The sequence below is a fragment of the Acomys minous genome (assembly GCF_964271855.1).
Source record: "Acomys minous genome assembly, chromosome: 8".
NCBI classification, from domain to species: domain Eukaryota; kingdom Metazoa; phylum Chordata; class Mammalia; order Rodentia; family Muridae; genus Acomys; species Acomys minous.
Window position 1 is genome coordinate 101,778,813 of NC_140489.1, and position 15,751 is coordinate 101,794,563.

At 47.8% G+C, this 15,751-nt stretch overlaps 1 protein-coding gene across 3 annotated transcripts in view; it reads right to left on the reverse strand.

The window, feature by feature from the left end:
* Positions 1-15,751, reverse strand: part of EFR3B (EFR3 homolog B) — a 78,796-nt gene that overhangs the window by 25,741 nt on the left and 37,304 nt on the right. For all 3 annotated transcript variants that reach the window (XM_084792599.1, XM_084792598.1, XM_084792600.1), the window contains exons 3-5: positions 15,009-15,136; positions 7,790-7,940; positions 350-471 (exon numbers count right to left, since the gene is read on the reverse strand). In XM_084792599.1, coding sequence (XP_084648725.1) covers positions 350-471; positions 7,790-7,940; positions 15,009-15,136 — 401 coding nt within the window. The remainder of the gene's footprint in view (positions 1-349; positions 472-7,789; positions 7,941-15,008; positions 15,137-15,751) is intronic.

Genomic DNA, 15,751 nt, shown 5'->3' on the forward strand with positions numbered 1-15,751 from the left:
GAGAGCCACTGTAGGACCTGGGCTGTGTTGATGGGTTTGGATACTGGGGAGTAGGTTGCTTCTGGGGTGTTCAAATGCACGTTTTAAACAGAGAAGTGAGTGCAGGGTTTGCGTGTGTTCACTCACTTGTGTATTTTGTTCCTGGCCCCCAAATTCCACTCAGGGGACCATTCTCTTCTATTTTACCCTGTTTTCTGGCCTGGGGGTTTTCCCTTCAGAACCATCTTCTGGGAGCCCCATTCTGATCAGCAGCCACTCTCTGGCAGACTGGTCACCCAGGGCAGAAGGCCTTGGCGGCCCCTTGACGATCCATCTGGGAGCTCCACAGCCCCTCCCCCCCCCCACTCACTTCGTCTTGATTTCCAAGTCATCGTGGCTTGAGTGGCACATTTCACTAAATCGGGACACGAAGAAGTCATAGCTTCGGTGATAGGATGGGGTGTCCTCTTCAATGTTGGCGAACTTCACAAACTGTCCGATAGAGGAAGAGAATTTAATTTGCATGAGAGGCAGCTGCTCTGCGCCTTGGTTTTGTGTCCCAAGTGCCTGCTGGGGGGAGAAAAAAAAAAGCCACAGACCCAGGCATCTAGGAGCAGCGCACTTGGGAGATCTGAGTTCAAAAGGCTGCGACCTGTGACCTTTCCTGTTGAGGGGGGAAGAGGAGAAAAGGCAAAGCAAATGCTGCACAAACCCCTGTTAAGCACTTGCTGGGCCCAAGCATGGAGCATCTCCTTGACTGAATTCTGAAACAGGAGAGCAAATCTGAATAATTGACTTCAAAACCAGACCGTTGGGTGTTTATAGTTTGCCATTTGTGTGTGGGGGGAGGGTCCTCCTCTGTCCCCCCTCCCCGATCTTTCTCTGTGAGGCAAGGTTCACTGTAGCAGATGTTGGTCTAGAACCTGACCCTCCTCCCGTTGCCTCCCGACTGCTAGGATGACAGGTGTCTGCCCGTGCCCAGCCTTAGCTCTCATCTTTAGCAGCATTCTCTCCCGCTGGATTGTACTGAACTGTGTGTTTCCAGTTCTGAAGCGGGAGTTCGTTTCAGTCAAGTCCCCCAGAGAAGCGGGCATTACATAACAAAATAAACTGCTGAAAAAAAAATGAAAATAATTTTTTTTTTGTTTGATAATGGTAAATGTTACTATCCCCAAACAACTCTAAAAGAAGATTAGATTAATGGATTGGAGATACAGCTCAATTGACAGAGTGCTCACTTAGCATAAGCCCTGGGCTTCACCCTCAGAACGGGATAAGCTGAGTGTGGCAGCACAGGGCTGTGATCTCAGCACTCAGGAGGTGGGGGCAGGAGGACCAGAACTTTCTGGACACCCTGGGCTACATAGCAACTCTGAAGCTAGCTTGGCTATATAAGACCCCATCTCAAAGCCAGGCAATGGTGATACACATCTTTAATCTGAGCATTTGTGAGGCAGAGGCAGGTGGATCTCTGAGTTCTAGGCCAGCCTGGTCTACAGAGTGAGCTCCAGGACAGCCAGGGCTACACAGAGAAACCCTGTCTAGGTACAACAACAAAAACAAACTTAGATTTACAATACATTATATAATTTCCCAAATATTGGTTCGTTTAATATATATATTATTCCTTCTCAAAGTATCTGGTTAGTGTACATTCATTGTATTTGGTATAATTGCCAGTCTGTGTCTATTTAACTACTTAGCAGTTGTTAACTTTACCTTAGCTGCAAATTAGCAGCTTCCACGAGCCCCATTGTTTACTACATTAAATTTTTTTATTAATTTTCTTTGTTCTTTGTTTTTGTTTTTTGAGACAGGGTTTCTCTGTGTAGCCTTGGCTGTCCTGGACCTGTCCCAGCCTGTAGAGCAGGCTGGCCTTGAACTCACAGCAATCCACCTGCCTCTGCATCCCGAGTGCTGGGATTAAAAGGGTGGGCCACCACCGCTAGGCTAATTCTTTAAAATTTTTATACATGCGTATATATTTATCCTATTCAGCCTGACTCCTTTCTCTAATTCTTCCCAGATCCACCCTCCATGCCTCCCACCCCTCCCAACTTCATGTCTTTTCTGCATGGTGCTGCTCATACACTCATGGGTGTGGGACCATTCACTGGAGCATGGTCCAGCCTACCAAGTTCCACACTATTAAAAAAAAATCATCAACAAAAAACCTGACACTCCCTCTCCCAGAAGCCACCAACTAACAACAGTTCATTAGCTCGGGTTGGGGCTCTTAGGCCTCTCCCTGCTCCATGCTGGTGTGTGGACTGGCTTGGTCTTGGGTCAATAGTCACAGCTGCTGTCAGTTGGTGAGCCCCTTGGTACTGTCATGCCCAGAATATACTGTTTTGTTCTGGTCCTCTCTCTCTCTCTCTCTCTCTCTCTCTCTCTCTCTCTCTCTCTCTCAGTCCTTCTGGCCCCTCGTCTGAGATGTTCCTGAGCCTTGGGGGAAGAGGAGGGTGGCACAGATGCTCCATTGTGCCTGAGCACACCACAGAACCTCATCCTCTACTTCCGTCCGTCGTGAGTTTCTGCCTTGACCACCACCCACTACAAGGAAGCTTCTCTGATGGGGCCTGAGAGCTGCATTAATCCATCGGTGGAGAGATAGGAACTCAAAGGGCAGTTTGATACGGTGCCCATTTGGCAAACCAATAGTGGTAGGCTTGCCCCTGGGAACTATGAGCTCCCCAGCCACAGGTTTTTGAGCAGATTTATGGTACCAGACATTGGTTTCTTCGCAAGGAGTGGACTGAAATCCAATCAGAAAGCAGTGGGCTACTCCCATAGCTTTTGTACCATTGATGCACTCATGGGCGTATCTTGCATCTCAGTCCCAGAGAATGAGCTGCTTACCACACCATCCCCACTGGGATGAACAAAACCTCTGGAACCACACGCAAAACAACCCCCTCTCCCTTAAGTGCTTCATGACAGTTTGTCCCAGTGGCACAGAAGTAACTAACCCAAACCCTAAGTGTGCTGTTGTTTTCTGCTGATTTATAGTAGTTCAACAAAGTGGGTAAGGAGATCTGTCTTTCCAAGCTACAGCTAAAATACATACATATGTCCATTTGAGAGAACTGTTAGTGTTAGCCATAAATAAAAGCAGCATTGCTTGCATTATTGATGTGATAATGCAGTGAGGTTTGGTAGGAACCCATGTCATCCCAAGATAACCAATTCCACCCAAGTTCAAGAGTTCCAGAAACAAAGGGTGAAGCAGGGCCCCTGCTAGGTGGCCTTCCTAGGTCCCCAAGGTTGAGCACTGCCTTGGCTGAAGCATGGTTTGGGTCAAGTTCTATTTGGAGAAGGCTACAAAGGCTGCCCAGGTTCCTAAGCACCCACAGGATGGATCCTCGCAATCCAAGGCCACCGCTACCTCTTCCTTGAGACAGGGTCTCATATGTCGCCCTAGCTGGCCTAGAACTCTGTCAGACTGGCCCGCCTCTGCCTTCCACGTGCTGGGATTAAGGAGTGGACCGTCATGGGTTTTTCTTTTTAAATCCTGGCTTGACCTAGAGTCAGGAAGAGTAGACAGTGTTCTGCCTAGCGTCTGGCCCACCTCATTCTTGCTTCTGTCACGGAGCACAGGAGCTGTGAACTTCTGAGTCTTCCCTCCCTTTAGGCAGGCATAGGGAATAGCTCAGCAACCTGGGACTCCCTTTGGCTTGGGCTACACACACACACACACACACACACACACACACACAAAATTCTTTTAAAAATGTACTTAGCAACTGGGACCTGTATCTAGCTGTGTCTATACGTGCTTTAAAGAATGAAAATAGGGGCTGGAGAGATGGCTCAGTGGTTAAGAGCACTGCCTGCTCTTCCAAAGGACCCGGGTTCAATTCCCAGCACCCACATGGCAGCTCACAACTGTCTGTGACTCTAAGATCTGACACCCTCACACCAATGCACATAAATTTTAAAAAATTAAAAAAAAAAAAAGAAAATAAATGACTCCTCTTAGCATCCCCATGATAATGGCTCAATTTTTATGGAACTAGAGCCAGTGGGTCCCATCTGGCCTAGACTGGTTTTGGGCCAGTGTGCAAGAAAGCAAAACTGTGTCCTCAAGTAAACATTTGGTGAATCCCCTATTTACCATCTTACGCCAAACACAATTGAGCACGCATATCATTAAACTCCGATGCATTGTGGGAAGGAACATGTACAAGTGAGCAATGGCCTAACCAATCCAAGTCTGTCAGTCAAAGCAGAGAACGTCCACACTTCATTCAGGCCACCACAGAACTTTACAGTGAGACTTTTCCCTTCTCCTTTTCTCCTCCTCCTTTGCTTTTCACAGTGCTGGGGAACCAACTGGCCCTTGGGCACAAAAACCAGTGCTCTAAGGCTGTCCTACATGCCCAGCTTTTTGTCTGTGTGGGTTTTTTGTTTTTTGTTTTGATTGGCAAAACAAAACAACGCTCCCCCCCCCCCACCAAATCCTAAGGTCTTTATTGCAATTCAAGATGGTTTGAAATTAATAATTCTCCTTCTTCTGCCTCCCAAGTGCTGGGAACACTAGCACGTACCACTGTACCTGATACTGCCTTTATCCCTGGGACTGGTTTGAATTCCAACTCCTCCAATTATCAGTAAGATGACCTGGGACAAATTACTTGAGCTCCCTTGGCCTTAATTGTCCCACCTATAAAATGGGGCTAACGTGTTCCTTATATGCAGCTGTGACTAGTATGAACACCCACCCTTCCTGTCACTTAAAAAAAAAAGGTTTATTTTTATTATGCACATGCATGTGTGGAAATATGTACATGAATGCAGGTACCTGCGGAGGCCAGGAGAGGGCATCAGACCTCTTGGAGCTGAGGCTATAATGTGGGTCCTGGAAACTGAATCCAGAGCCTCTGGAAGAGCAGCCAGTGTTCTCAAGCACTGAGCCATCTCTCCAGCCCCAGTAACGGTCTCTATTTAAGTGCTAGTTGCTTAATGTCACAAAAGTCACAAAAGATTAAAGTTGAAATTTTGTTTCTTTTCCTTTTCTTCCTTTTTCTTCCTCCTCTTCTACTTTTTGGATAAAGCAATGATGAAGTAGGTCTCCATGACAACAAACTGACAATTCTGAACACATGACATTTTCAAAAGCCAGGAGCACAGCTAGGGCCACCCTCTCAAGATCAAAGTTCTGGCTCTTTCTCTATAACAAAGGGTGCCAAGCTTGCTGGAGCGGATCACCAGCCCTCACAATAGCTCTCACAAATGTATGGAAAGCTGAGGGCAACTAAGTGCTTGGTAAACAAAGAGAAAACCTACTCCAAACAGTGACTCTGCACAAGCAGCTCTCCCCTGGCAGGAGAAAGCCTAACTGGGATCCACTCGGGGTAGCAACAAAGTGTCTCCAAGCAGTTGGCCTTTCTCTCTTACAGACCAGCTTTGGCCCTGAGTAACTTGCAAAGTCAAGAACAGGACACTAGAAATGATGACGAGGTAGAACCTGATCTCACTTGCAGCCTGGAACCTTGGACTTTTTGCTGCTTCTGCCCCGAGAGGGGAAATGAGACGTGCCCCTGCCCGATGGGACCAGCTGTCTGCTGACCTCTCCTTACTTTTTGGTTTGTTTGTTTGTTTGTTTCATTTTTGTCTTGAGATAAGGTCTTTACTATATAGCTTAGACTGACCCTCCTCCCATGACCCCTGAGTGCTGTGACTGCAGGCGTGTCCTACCACATCTGCTTTCTCTTTTCTTCTCCTGGCAGCAAGGTCTTCTTATCTAAGGCATGCTGGGTAAAGAGGGAAGAACCTGGAACCTCTCCATCCAGGCTCCTTAGCTTTCACAAAGCCTCAGACCCTTTCGAAGACCATGGTGACACTCCTAGGCTAAGCATCTCAAGGCAAGCAAGGCAGGCCCTGGGGGACCGAGCATGCCTAAAATGATGTGAACCAGGCCTCTTCTGAGAGTCCTGGCATAGGCAGCGTCCAGAGCGTCCAGATGAAGGACAATACTAGGAAAGGCTGCCTCCAACTAGGAATCCCAGCCCACTGTACTTCCAACTGACCTCTTTAGGGTTGCTAGCACTGCTAATTTTTTTTTTTTTTTTTGGTATTTTGAGACAGGGTTTCTCGGTGTAGCCTTGGCTGTCCTGGACTCTCATAGCTCGGTGACTGAGGTGCGGAATCTCTGGGATGTGGAATTTCGAGGGATACCTGTCCTGGGCTAGGATTCACTTTGAGAAAAACAAGAGTTGCTGGCCACCTGCTTCTGTGGCCCCCATGGATCTAGGGTGACTAGTTTATTTTCCACGCAGATGCTCTTTCCCAGACTGTAGTTATCTTAAACAAGACAACTAAAACAGTAGGTGAAGGTGTTGCCAGGGCAACATGACAAAAGGGCTTTGCCCTTAGCTGCTGTGTGTGTGTAATTTGTCAAAGGCAGCTGGTGCAAAGGGAGAGGGGAAAGGAGAGGAGAGGGAGAGGGAGAGGGGAGGGCTGTCATGTTGGGTCCTGCAAAGAAAACTTGGAAGACTTTCTTCTGGCTAAAGCAACTCTTCCATAGAGCAGGAGGAAAGTCATGCCTTGTGTGATAAAAATTCAGAAATAGGGCTAGCCAGATGGTTCAGTCAGCACAGGGGCTTGCTGCCAAGCCTGATGACCCGAGTTCAATCCCCAGGGCCAACAAGGTGTTAAGAGGAGAACCAGCTTTTGTGAGTTATCCTCTGACTTTCACATGCTCGCCATGGAACGTTCATGCCTGCACAATACAGCAAGTAAATCAATACATTAAACAACAACAACAACAACAACAACAACAACAACAACAACAACAAAAACCCCACCAAAGCCCACGACAATCAACCAGCTGGGAAAGGACAGAACTAAAGCCACGGCCCATCTACCACTTCCCCACAGTCTTCCCACGTCCCTGGGGCTGTCACCTGTGCCCTCTTATCTCTCTTTCTGAAGGATGTGTGACAGCGACCAGCTTTCAAAGTTGCCCCATGGAGGAACCACCACACCCAGCCTTTAAAAAAAATTATTTTATGTATATGAATGCTTTATCTGCATGCAGAGTCTATATTCCAGAAGAGAGCATCGAATCCCATTATAGATAGTTGTGAGCCACCACGTGGTTGCTGGGAATTGAACTCAGGACCTCTGGAAGAGCTGCCAGCGCTCTTAACTGCGGAGCCATCTCTCCAGCCCTGGTGTTTTGTGTTTTTTAACTTCAGTAAAATTACTGTCTATCTAAGCATATAATAAAGTACTTCTTAAAAATAAATTTTACTGGGTGTAGAGAAATGGCTCAGTGGTTAAGAGCACTGGCTGCTCTTCCAGAGGTCCTGAGTTCAATTCCCAGCAACTGCATGGTGGCTCACAGCCATCTAATAAAGTGATCTGAAGTCCTCTCCTGGCCTGCAGGTGCACATGCAGGCAGAGCACTCGTATATATAAAATAAATAACTAAATCTTAAAAAAAAACCCACACACACAAAACATCTCTTTGCTCACACAAAATGAGACACTAAGACAAGAGGCACACTGGTTAGAGCAGCGGTTCTCTACCTGGGGGTCACGACCCGTTGGGGTTGCTTATCGGATCTCCTGCATATTAGACATTTACATTACAACTCATGATGATAGCAAAATCACAGATATGAAATAGCAACAAAAATGGTTTTCTGGCTGGGGTCACCACAACACGGGGGACTGTACTACAGGGTCGCAGCACCCTGTAGTTGAGGGTTGAGAAACCACTGGCTTAGGATCAGAAAGCAAGTGAGGCAGGGACAGCCTGATCCAGAGGTCTTGTAACCCCCCCCCCCCCCCCCCCGCCCCTTACCGAGTTGGTGCCGAGGATTTGCAGGTTTGGCTTCTCCGACTCTAAGAGCTTGGCCACCATTTTAAGGAAGCTTTCCACGAAGAGGTTGATGCTCTGGCAGTGACAGGCCATAAGCAGCTGGTCCAGCGCCTCCATGGCGATACACACGTACCTGAGGACAGAGGCAAGATGGCTTCACCGGGCCTTGCCCTCTCCTGCTATCACACCTGGCTGGGGCAGTGCGTGGGGGAAGGAGGCATGTCTGCAGGCTGTTGCTGAGTCGGAGCCCTGTTTCTAACAAGTGTGTACTCCAGCCCGGAACGGAGAATCAGGGTGACGTAGGGCTACATGGTGGCCTTAAAAATGTTAAGGCTCCCCAGGCAAGTGCGTGTGCCATATATACAACAAAGGCTGAGCCCAAAGATGCTTCCTTCCTTACCAATCCAGAGGAGGTCCATCTTTGCACATGAGGCAGATATTATAAGCTCTTGACTTTTTTGGAAAAAGAAGTTTGGGTCAATAAAAAAAGAATGCCAGCCGGGCGTGGTGGCGCATGCCTTTAATCCCAGCACTCAGGAGGCAGAGGCAGGCGGATCGCTATGAGTTCGAGGCCAGCCTGGTCTACAAAGCGGGTCCAGGACAGCCAAGGCTACACAGAGAAACCCTGTCTCAAAGAAAAAAAAAGAATGCCTAAGATGAGAGCGCTTACAGTGGCCTCTAATAATTGTTTGTTTGTTTGTTTGTTTGTTTTTGTTTTTCGAGATAGGGTTTCTCTCTGTAGCCTTGGCTGTCCTGGACTCACTTGTAGACCAGGCTGGCCTCGAACTCAGAAAGGTCCACCTGCCTCTGCCTCTGGAGTGCTGGGATTAAAGGCATGCGCCACCACACCTGGCTTCTAACAGTACTTCTGGTGATAGCTTTCCAACTATAGAAACTGTGTAGTCAAACCACCTGAGCCCCAAGCCAACTCTGCACATCCACACATAAAGTATCAGAATTCATGGTGTCTTCTCAGTCTGCTTTAAAAAAGTTATTTATTTATTTATTTTAAAGATTTATTTATTTTATGTATGTGAGTGTTTTGCCTGCATGCATGTCTGTGCACCATGTATGTGCCTGGTGCCTTTGGAGGCTGGAAGAGAGCATTGCATCCCCTGGAACCGCACTTACAAACAGTGGTGAGCAGCACTGCGGGTGCCAGAGATCAAACCCAGATTTTCTGGAAGAACATACAGTGTTTTTGCCTGAGCCATTTCTCCAGGCCCTAAAACTGTTTTTAAAAACAACCATCAGACAGCAATTCTTTAACATCTTTGCACTAACTTCTGTACAAAATAGCCATAAAACAAACAAACAAACAAACAACAACAACAACAACTTTGCCAGGTGCAGTGGCACAGGCCTTTAATCCCAGCACTCAGGAGTCAGAGGCAGACGGATCTCTGTGAGTTCAAGGCCAGCCTGGTCTACAAAGTGAGTCCAGGACAGCCAGGGCTACAAAAAACAAAAACAAAGAAAAAGAAAAAGGAAAAAGAAAGAAAGAGCAAAAAGCCTCTATTCTTTGGAACACTTTCTACTTTTATAAAATTGATTTCTTTAATCTTTCTGAGCTGAGCCAGCTACTACTAAAGTCTTGAATATTACTAAATTCAATTATTATTAAGAATTATGAAATAGTGGTCTCTGGGTATACTAAAAAATGGATCATGTCATCCTTTTATCTGTAAAGTCCTTATTTTTTCTGGAGGGGCTAGAGCGGAACCCCGGGTTTCTCACACACTTACAAGGCATGCGATTGCTGAGCTACAGCCCCAACCTCTGTGTGGCTTTGGAGCACAAAGGCAGCACTGGCTCTTAGGATTCGTGTGGTGCGTAGCAGCCATGGCTTTACTCACTGCAGGCATGCCTCATCCACTGGAACCTTGTTTTCCACTGATGGGCACAGTCACGGGGAGGGGACCTCCCAGAGGCCTGGCAGTTCACAGAGTTCAAGTCACCCAAGCTGGAAACAAAAACTGGCTGGGCTTGGGGGACAGGCCAGAGGGGTGCAGGTCTTCCCTGTAGGGACACCTGGACGTGGTCAATTCACCAAACTTGGTTAGAAAGTAGGGGCAAGCAAAGAGAAATTCCTTTTTTTCAAGTGGGTCATGCCAGCATTTTTCAATTGACATCTTACTTTAAATAAATTTTTAAAAAAGTTTATTTACCTTTATTTTATGTGCATTGGTGTTTGTTGCCTGCATGTACATCTATGTGAGAGAGTCAAATCTTGGAGTTACAGACACTTGTGAGCTGCCATGTGGGTGCTGGGATTTGAACCCCAGTCCTCTGGAAGAGCAGTCAGTGCTCTTAGCTGCTGAGCCATCTCTCCATCCAGCATCTTACTTTTAATAGAGTTTAAAGGAAATAAAAGAAGGAGGGGATAAGGTGGATGGAACTGGGCAAGACAAGAAACTAGAAGGCCTCCCAAAGCCCACAGCAGAGATGACAGCCTTTTCCTATTCAAGGGGAAGAAGAAATCCAGACTATACTGATAAGAAAAAAATTAACAAACCCGTTCTTTACTAGGAAAAAAAAAAGGTTACTAACCAAGACTAGAGATTTTGGTATAAGTGAAAATCACGGTAGAACTGAAATAGAAATGCAAAGAAACAAAGAAGCATCACGCTCAATTCCCTAAGCATGTACCTTGCTGCTCTACTTGGATCCCAATGCTTCGAATGGCATGGTTTTAGTTATGATCTTGAATTTAGACCCCCACCCCCAGCTGACGAGCTCAGTGTTTATTGTCCTATTTTATAACCATCTTCCCCCACGCGCCCACATGCTCTGCCTGTCAGACCCATGTTCTTACAACAGGTCATGGGACTTCCGGGGGTACTGTTCATCAACAGATTCCCATGACCCGGTTACTGTCATTAGGGATCGGATCTCAGTTCCGGAAGGGGTCCAGAGTAGTAACAGGTGTGAGAGTGCAAACTGGCCTGCAGAGGGGGTTAGGATGGAGCCGGGCCATGGGGGCGGGTGTAGGCTGCCTACGGCAGCAAACTTCAGCCCCAAATATACCACGCAGGCTTCCCAGAGATGAAGAGGACAGAGCACAAGTGACCCTGAACAGACTGGGATTCTCCGGCAGCAAGAGAGGACGCTGGGCTGGTTCCAAACAGAAGTCAGACTCAAGAGACCAATACAGGTGAACCGCAGCCACAGAGGAAAATACCCAGGGTGCCTGGTGCCCAGGAGCCAGGTGAAAAGTCCTTCTGTGGAGCCCCTGAAATGGCTGGTTCTGCTCGGACATCTTGTTCCGGGTCAGAAGTAGCCAGAAGAAGCAGGGAAGGTCTGCAGCACCAGGGGAGGAGTGGGACGAATAGGCTGGGAGCCCCGCCCAGTTGGAAAGGAAACGCGGACCAGGAGTCAGGGAGTTGGCTCATCCTTCAAAGGGCAGCCCGAACCCTGGACAAAGGGCCTCTTATTCTGAGCATTCTGGGTATATTCAGTCAGCTCATTCCTGAACTGAATTTTCTGAGTTTTTTTTTTAGGAGCGCAGGAGCAGGAAACAGGCCCCAGCTAAGGAAGAGCGGGCCGACCCTCTCCACCTAGCAAGAGTCTGTAGTGCACTTTTCTAAAGGGTCAACCCTCCCCCCACCGCGACCCCCACGCCCCCCCACGCCCCCCCGCTCCCGCCCCCCCCCTCCCGGCAGCTTCAGGTCCTTCTAGGAAACAAGCTGGGTCCTTCGTGTCTCCATCCTCAGCGCTCATGGGCTGGGGCACAACTCCAGGCACTGGGGATCCCCGGTCCTGTCTGATAGGATCTCTTGCACACTGTGGCCCGTGCTCGGTGGTGCTAACTGTGGCCTGATGCCTGCCTTAGCCCTGTCCTTCCCTCCCCTGTGATCCAGTTTCAAGAGGTGTTGGGCTGATCTCGAAATGGGGTGAGAGGAAGGAGAGAAGCATAAGAAACGGGGGGGGGGGGGGGGTTCTGCTTCTTTGCATATTGCCACCCATCACCTTGAAATCCTCCCATCCTCCCCTTGCTCGCAGCTGGCACCCTTGTGGCTGTGGCAGAGCGGCAGTGCAGGAAGGCGGTGGTCGTGAGAGAGCGGCTCTGGCACGGGAACCCATATCCAAGGTTCACATGGATAGGGCCAAACTATAGAGACACCGGCATCATGCTAGGAAGACACTGCTCTTCCCACTGTCTGAAGTGAAAACGTTGCTCTTCCAACGCCTCCATCTAACCCGGAAGAGGCCAGCTGTGTCGGGCAGGGAGATGCAGGAGGGCAAGGAGAAAAGAGGATTCTAACAGACATTTCTCCAAATGTTTATGATCAAAGCCCTCCTTCAGGCTTTAAATACCTAGATGCTGCAAGGGCTATTTTTAACAGGATGATGGCAATTTTGAATTGTCATTCCACAGGCAGAGGAAGGATTCGAAGGGGCTCTGTCGGCTATGGACATTTTTAATCACAAGAACCATCACTGCAGAGAGCGGAGGCAGGATCGGTATTAAATGTTTAATGCTATCGCTGGCATGCTAGCATTTGGTTCAGTCAAGGATAAAGCCATTTTTACTTGCTCGAATATGCTTTACAGCCCATCAAGGCTCTTTATATAATCAGTGTGCACAAAGCAATCATGCTTCTCCTCTTAATGAGTGGCAGCCTAATTTTATTATATAGAGAGCGATCATTTTGTTTTCACATCGGGGTATCCTGGTTTAAGGTTTGCCAGGGCTGGAGGTACAGCACATATTTAATATACACAAAGCCTTGCTTTGGTCCCCAGCCTTCTCCCTGACCCTAACAATCCCTGATGGTCCTTGATTTCTCGGCTTTAGGACTGTTCAACCAGTCTGTGTGGTGTTAGTTATATAGCAGGTGTGGTGCGTGTGGAGGGCAAGGCTGGGTGATTGAAGACCCCGGAAGTTGGGGAGCTTGGAGTTGACTCTCAAGAAGCTTCTAGTGTTTGTGTTGAAGAGCATGTCCAGCCTCGTTAGCCTGGGAAAAAACGTATGTGAAGCTCCGGGTTTGGTCTCCAGAACCACCACATCCTAGCATGGCGGAGCATTCCTGTAACCCCAGAGCTGGAGAGGTGAAGGCAGAGGAGGGTTAGAAGTTCAAGGCCATCCTTAGCTATAGCAAGTTGGAAGCCGGCCTTGGATACATGAGACTCTGTCTCCCTTCTCACCACCCAACCCTCAAAACAGAAGGAAAACTGGGCGGGGCTGGGGGCTAGGGGGGCGAAGCATCAGGAGCAGAGGAAAGTGGAGAATGGAAAGAAAGGCTCAGGCAGAGTAGGATCCACAGGACTAGGAACCATGGCTGCCCGCCATGTCCTCAACCCTCTACCCCGTGATCAACAATACCTGGGCTTCTCAGAGTTAAGAGCTAGTTAGCCTGTGGGTTGTGATGTGATGGCAGGGCAGCAGCAAGCACAATTTGCACTGAGGTCCACTCTTCTACTGTGGAAGTGACACATGCTCACTAGTCAATGTGTAGGGAACAGAGAGGACACGATGAAACACACAAAAACCCTCCAACCGTGTCACCCGCAGAGTGAATTCTCTGAATACACTGCCATTTGGACTTGAGTTTTTAGCCACTGAGATTTGTTTTGTTTTGTTTTTTAACTTGACTTTAAATACTTTGTATATGGCCGTTATATTTTCAGTTTTAGTATTTTTAATGTCATTAGATAGGGATCTTTATAAACACCATTTCTGTTGTGCAGATAGCATCTTATCAAATGACACAAACCCTAACCTACTGGGTTCCCCTCTTGCCAGACACTTAAGCCATTTCTAGTGTTTCATTGTTATTAAAAGCACCAGAAGCTGGGTGGTGCCCTGCCGTTGTCTCCCAGGACCGATATGCTGGGAGCAAGAGGACAAGGAATTCAAGGCCGTCCTCAGCTACACATCAGGCTTGAAGGCAGCCTGGGCAACATGAGACTGTCTCAAAACTGCAAAACCAAACCAACTAACAGAAAGCACTGCAAAACAACAACAACAACAAAACAAAAAGCAAAAAAACCCTCTATGTACAAGATAGATGAGTAAGATGGGTTCCTTGGGAAGCAATGGACAGAAACAGGAGAAAGGGCGCTGTGGTTTCGATGGTCTAGACACATATTTCATGGCCTGGAAATTTCCAACCAATTTGTCCTCTTTTCCAGGAAAGTATGAAAATGCTTCCTTTTCTTTTTCTTTTTCTTTTTTTCTTTCTTTCTTTTCTTTTCTTTTCTTTTTTGCCACTATTTCCTGGTTAATACTGGAATATTTACTTTCAGAGAAAAGTTAATGTGATAGGGTGACCTCGTGGCTTCAGCGTGGACTGTAAGTCAGGTGACACTAGCTCTCCAAGCAGACTCTGTGTAATCTCTTCCCCAGTGGCTCCTCTCCGGACTCCCCAGGACTATTTGTCTGACGTGTGAGCTTGAATCCTTTGCCTTATTTGTTGATGATGCTTATCTTTGGTGGTTGGTTTTACAATTCTGACAGTTTCTCTTTCAACATCAAGATACTTAAAAATTTAAACAGCTAAATGTATTGATCATTTTAAGATTTCTTCTCTTTTAAGCACACAAAGTCCTTTCCTCTCAAGAAGAGGATAAATATTTCACTAAAGTGTATATTTGTCTTGTTTTGAGATGGGATTTCACATTTCCTAGGCTAGCCTTGCTATAGTGCTGCGGATGACTTTGAACAAAATTTTGATCCTCCCGCCTCCACTTCCTGGGGGCTGGGATCACAGGTGCGTTCCATTGTGTCAGGTTTATGTGGCTTTAGAGATTGAACCTGAGGCTCCTAGCGTGCCAGACACTCTAGCCACTGAGCTAAATTCCCAGCTCCTCTAAAGTGTGTTTTTCTTGGGCCAACCACTCCAACCTTACCTTCTCAGTACACAGATGGCGCCATCTCACCCTTTTGGACAGTAAGCACTCGTTTCTGAGTCAGACTGGCTCTGTATGTTCTGTGTGGACACGTGGCAACTCAGTGCATGCCAAACGGCTGCTCCTATGGGGCCAGCATGCCCTCTTCCCAAACCTCACAGGACCATCCACGCTCCCTTGCCTCAGAAGGAGCATATGAATCCCGCCCGCCCTCCCAATCTCACTTTTTCCTCAGTCTCTCCAATAACTTACCCCATACCTTTTCCTGGAAGTGTTATTACATTGTCTTACCCTAAAAATATCATGCAATTTCTGAAAATCCTCCTTGTCCCTCCCTATGAGTCCGTACCCATAGCGATGGCGACCCACGTCTCGGATGAGCCTCTCTGAGAGGTAGGCACCAATTCGATCCAGCTTTTCCGGAGCCGAGAGGGCGTAGAAGGTCAGCTTCTCCATGTTGGACTTCACCAGACCATCCTGCAGGATACAGACAGCTCAAAATCACCAGGGCTCGGCTCTGGTGGGAGGGCTCAAGTCTGGAGCAAATACCAGTTCAACTGAATGGACCTTATAGGGTGTCTATACATAAGGCGGGTGCATCGGCAACAATGAAATGATGGAAAGAGCGTTTCTGTCCTCCAAGCATGGGGGCTGTGGAGATGCTCAGTAGCATAGTGCTTGTGGTTCGAGGGTGCGGGTCTGCGTTCAGATTCCCTAGAACCATGTAAAAGCTACACTCAGCAGCTCTTGTCACCTAAAAGCTACCTAAGAGCCGGGCTTTCAGGGAAACAGGAAGCTCCCTAAGGCTCACTGGCCCCACCACAGCAAGCTCTAGGTTCATTGAGAGACTTATCTCAGAAAACATGGTGGAGCGTGATGGAGAGAGCTACCTAAAGTAGTCAGCTTCTGGCCTCCACGCAGGCGTGCACAGACAAATGCAGCTGCACGCACACACGTGCACACACACATACGCCACAAACACAGAAATAGCAACAAAGGTAGGTTTGTATGCGTGCGTGTGTCTATATGTGTGTATACGCATTCATGTATATATACATGTGGATGTAGAGACACACGTGGGTGTGTGTGGAT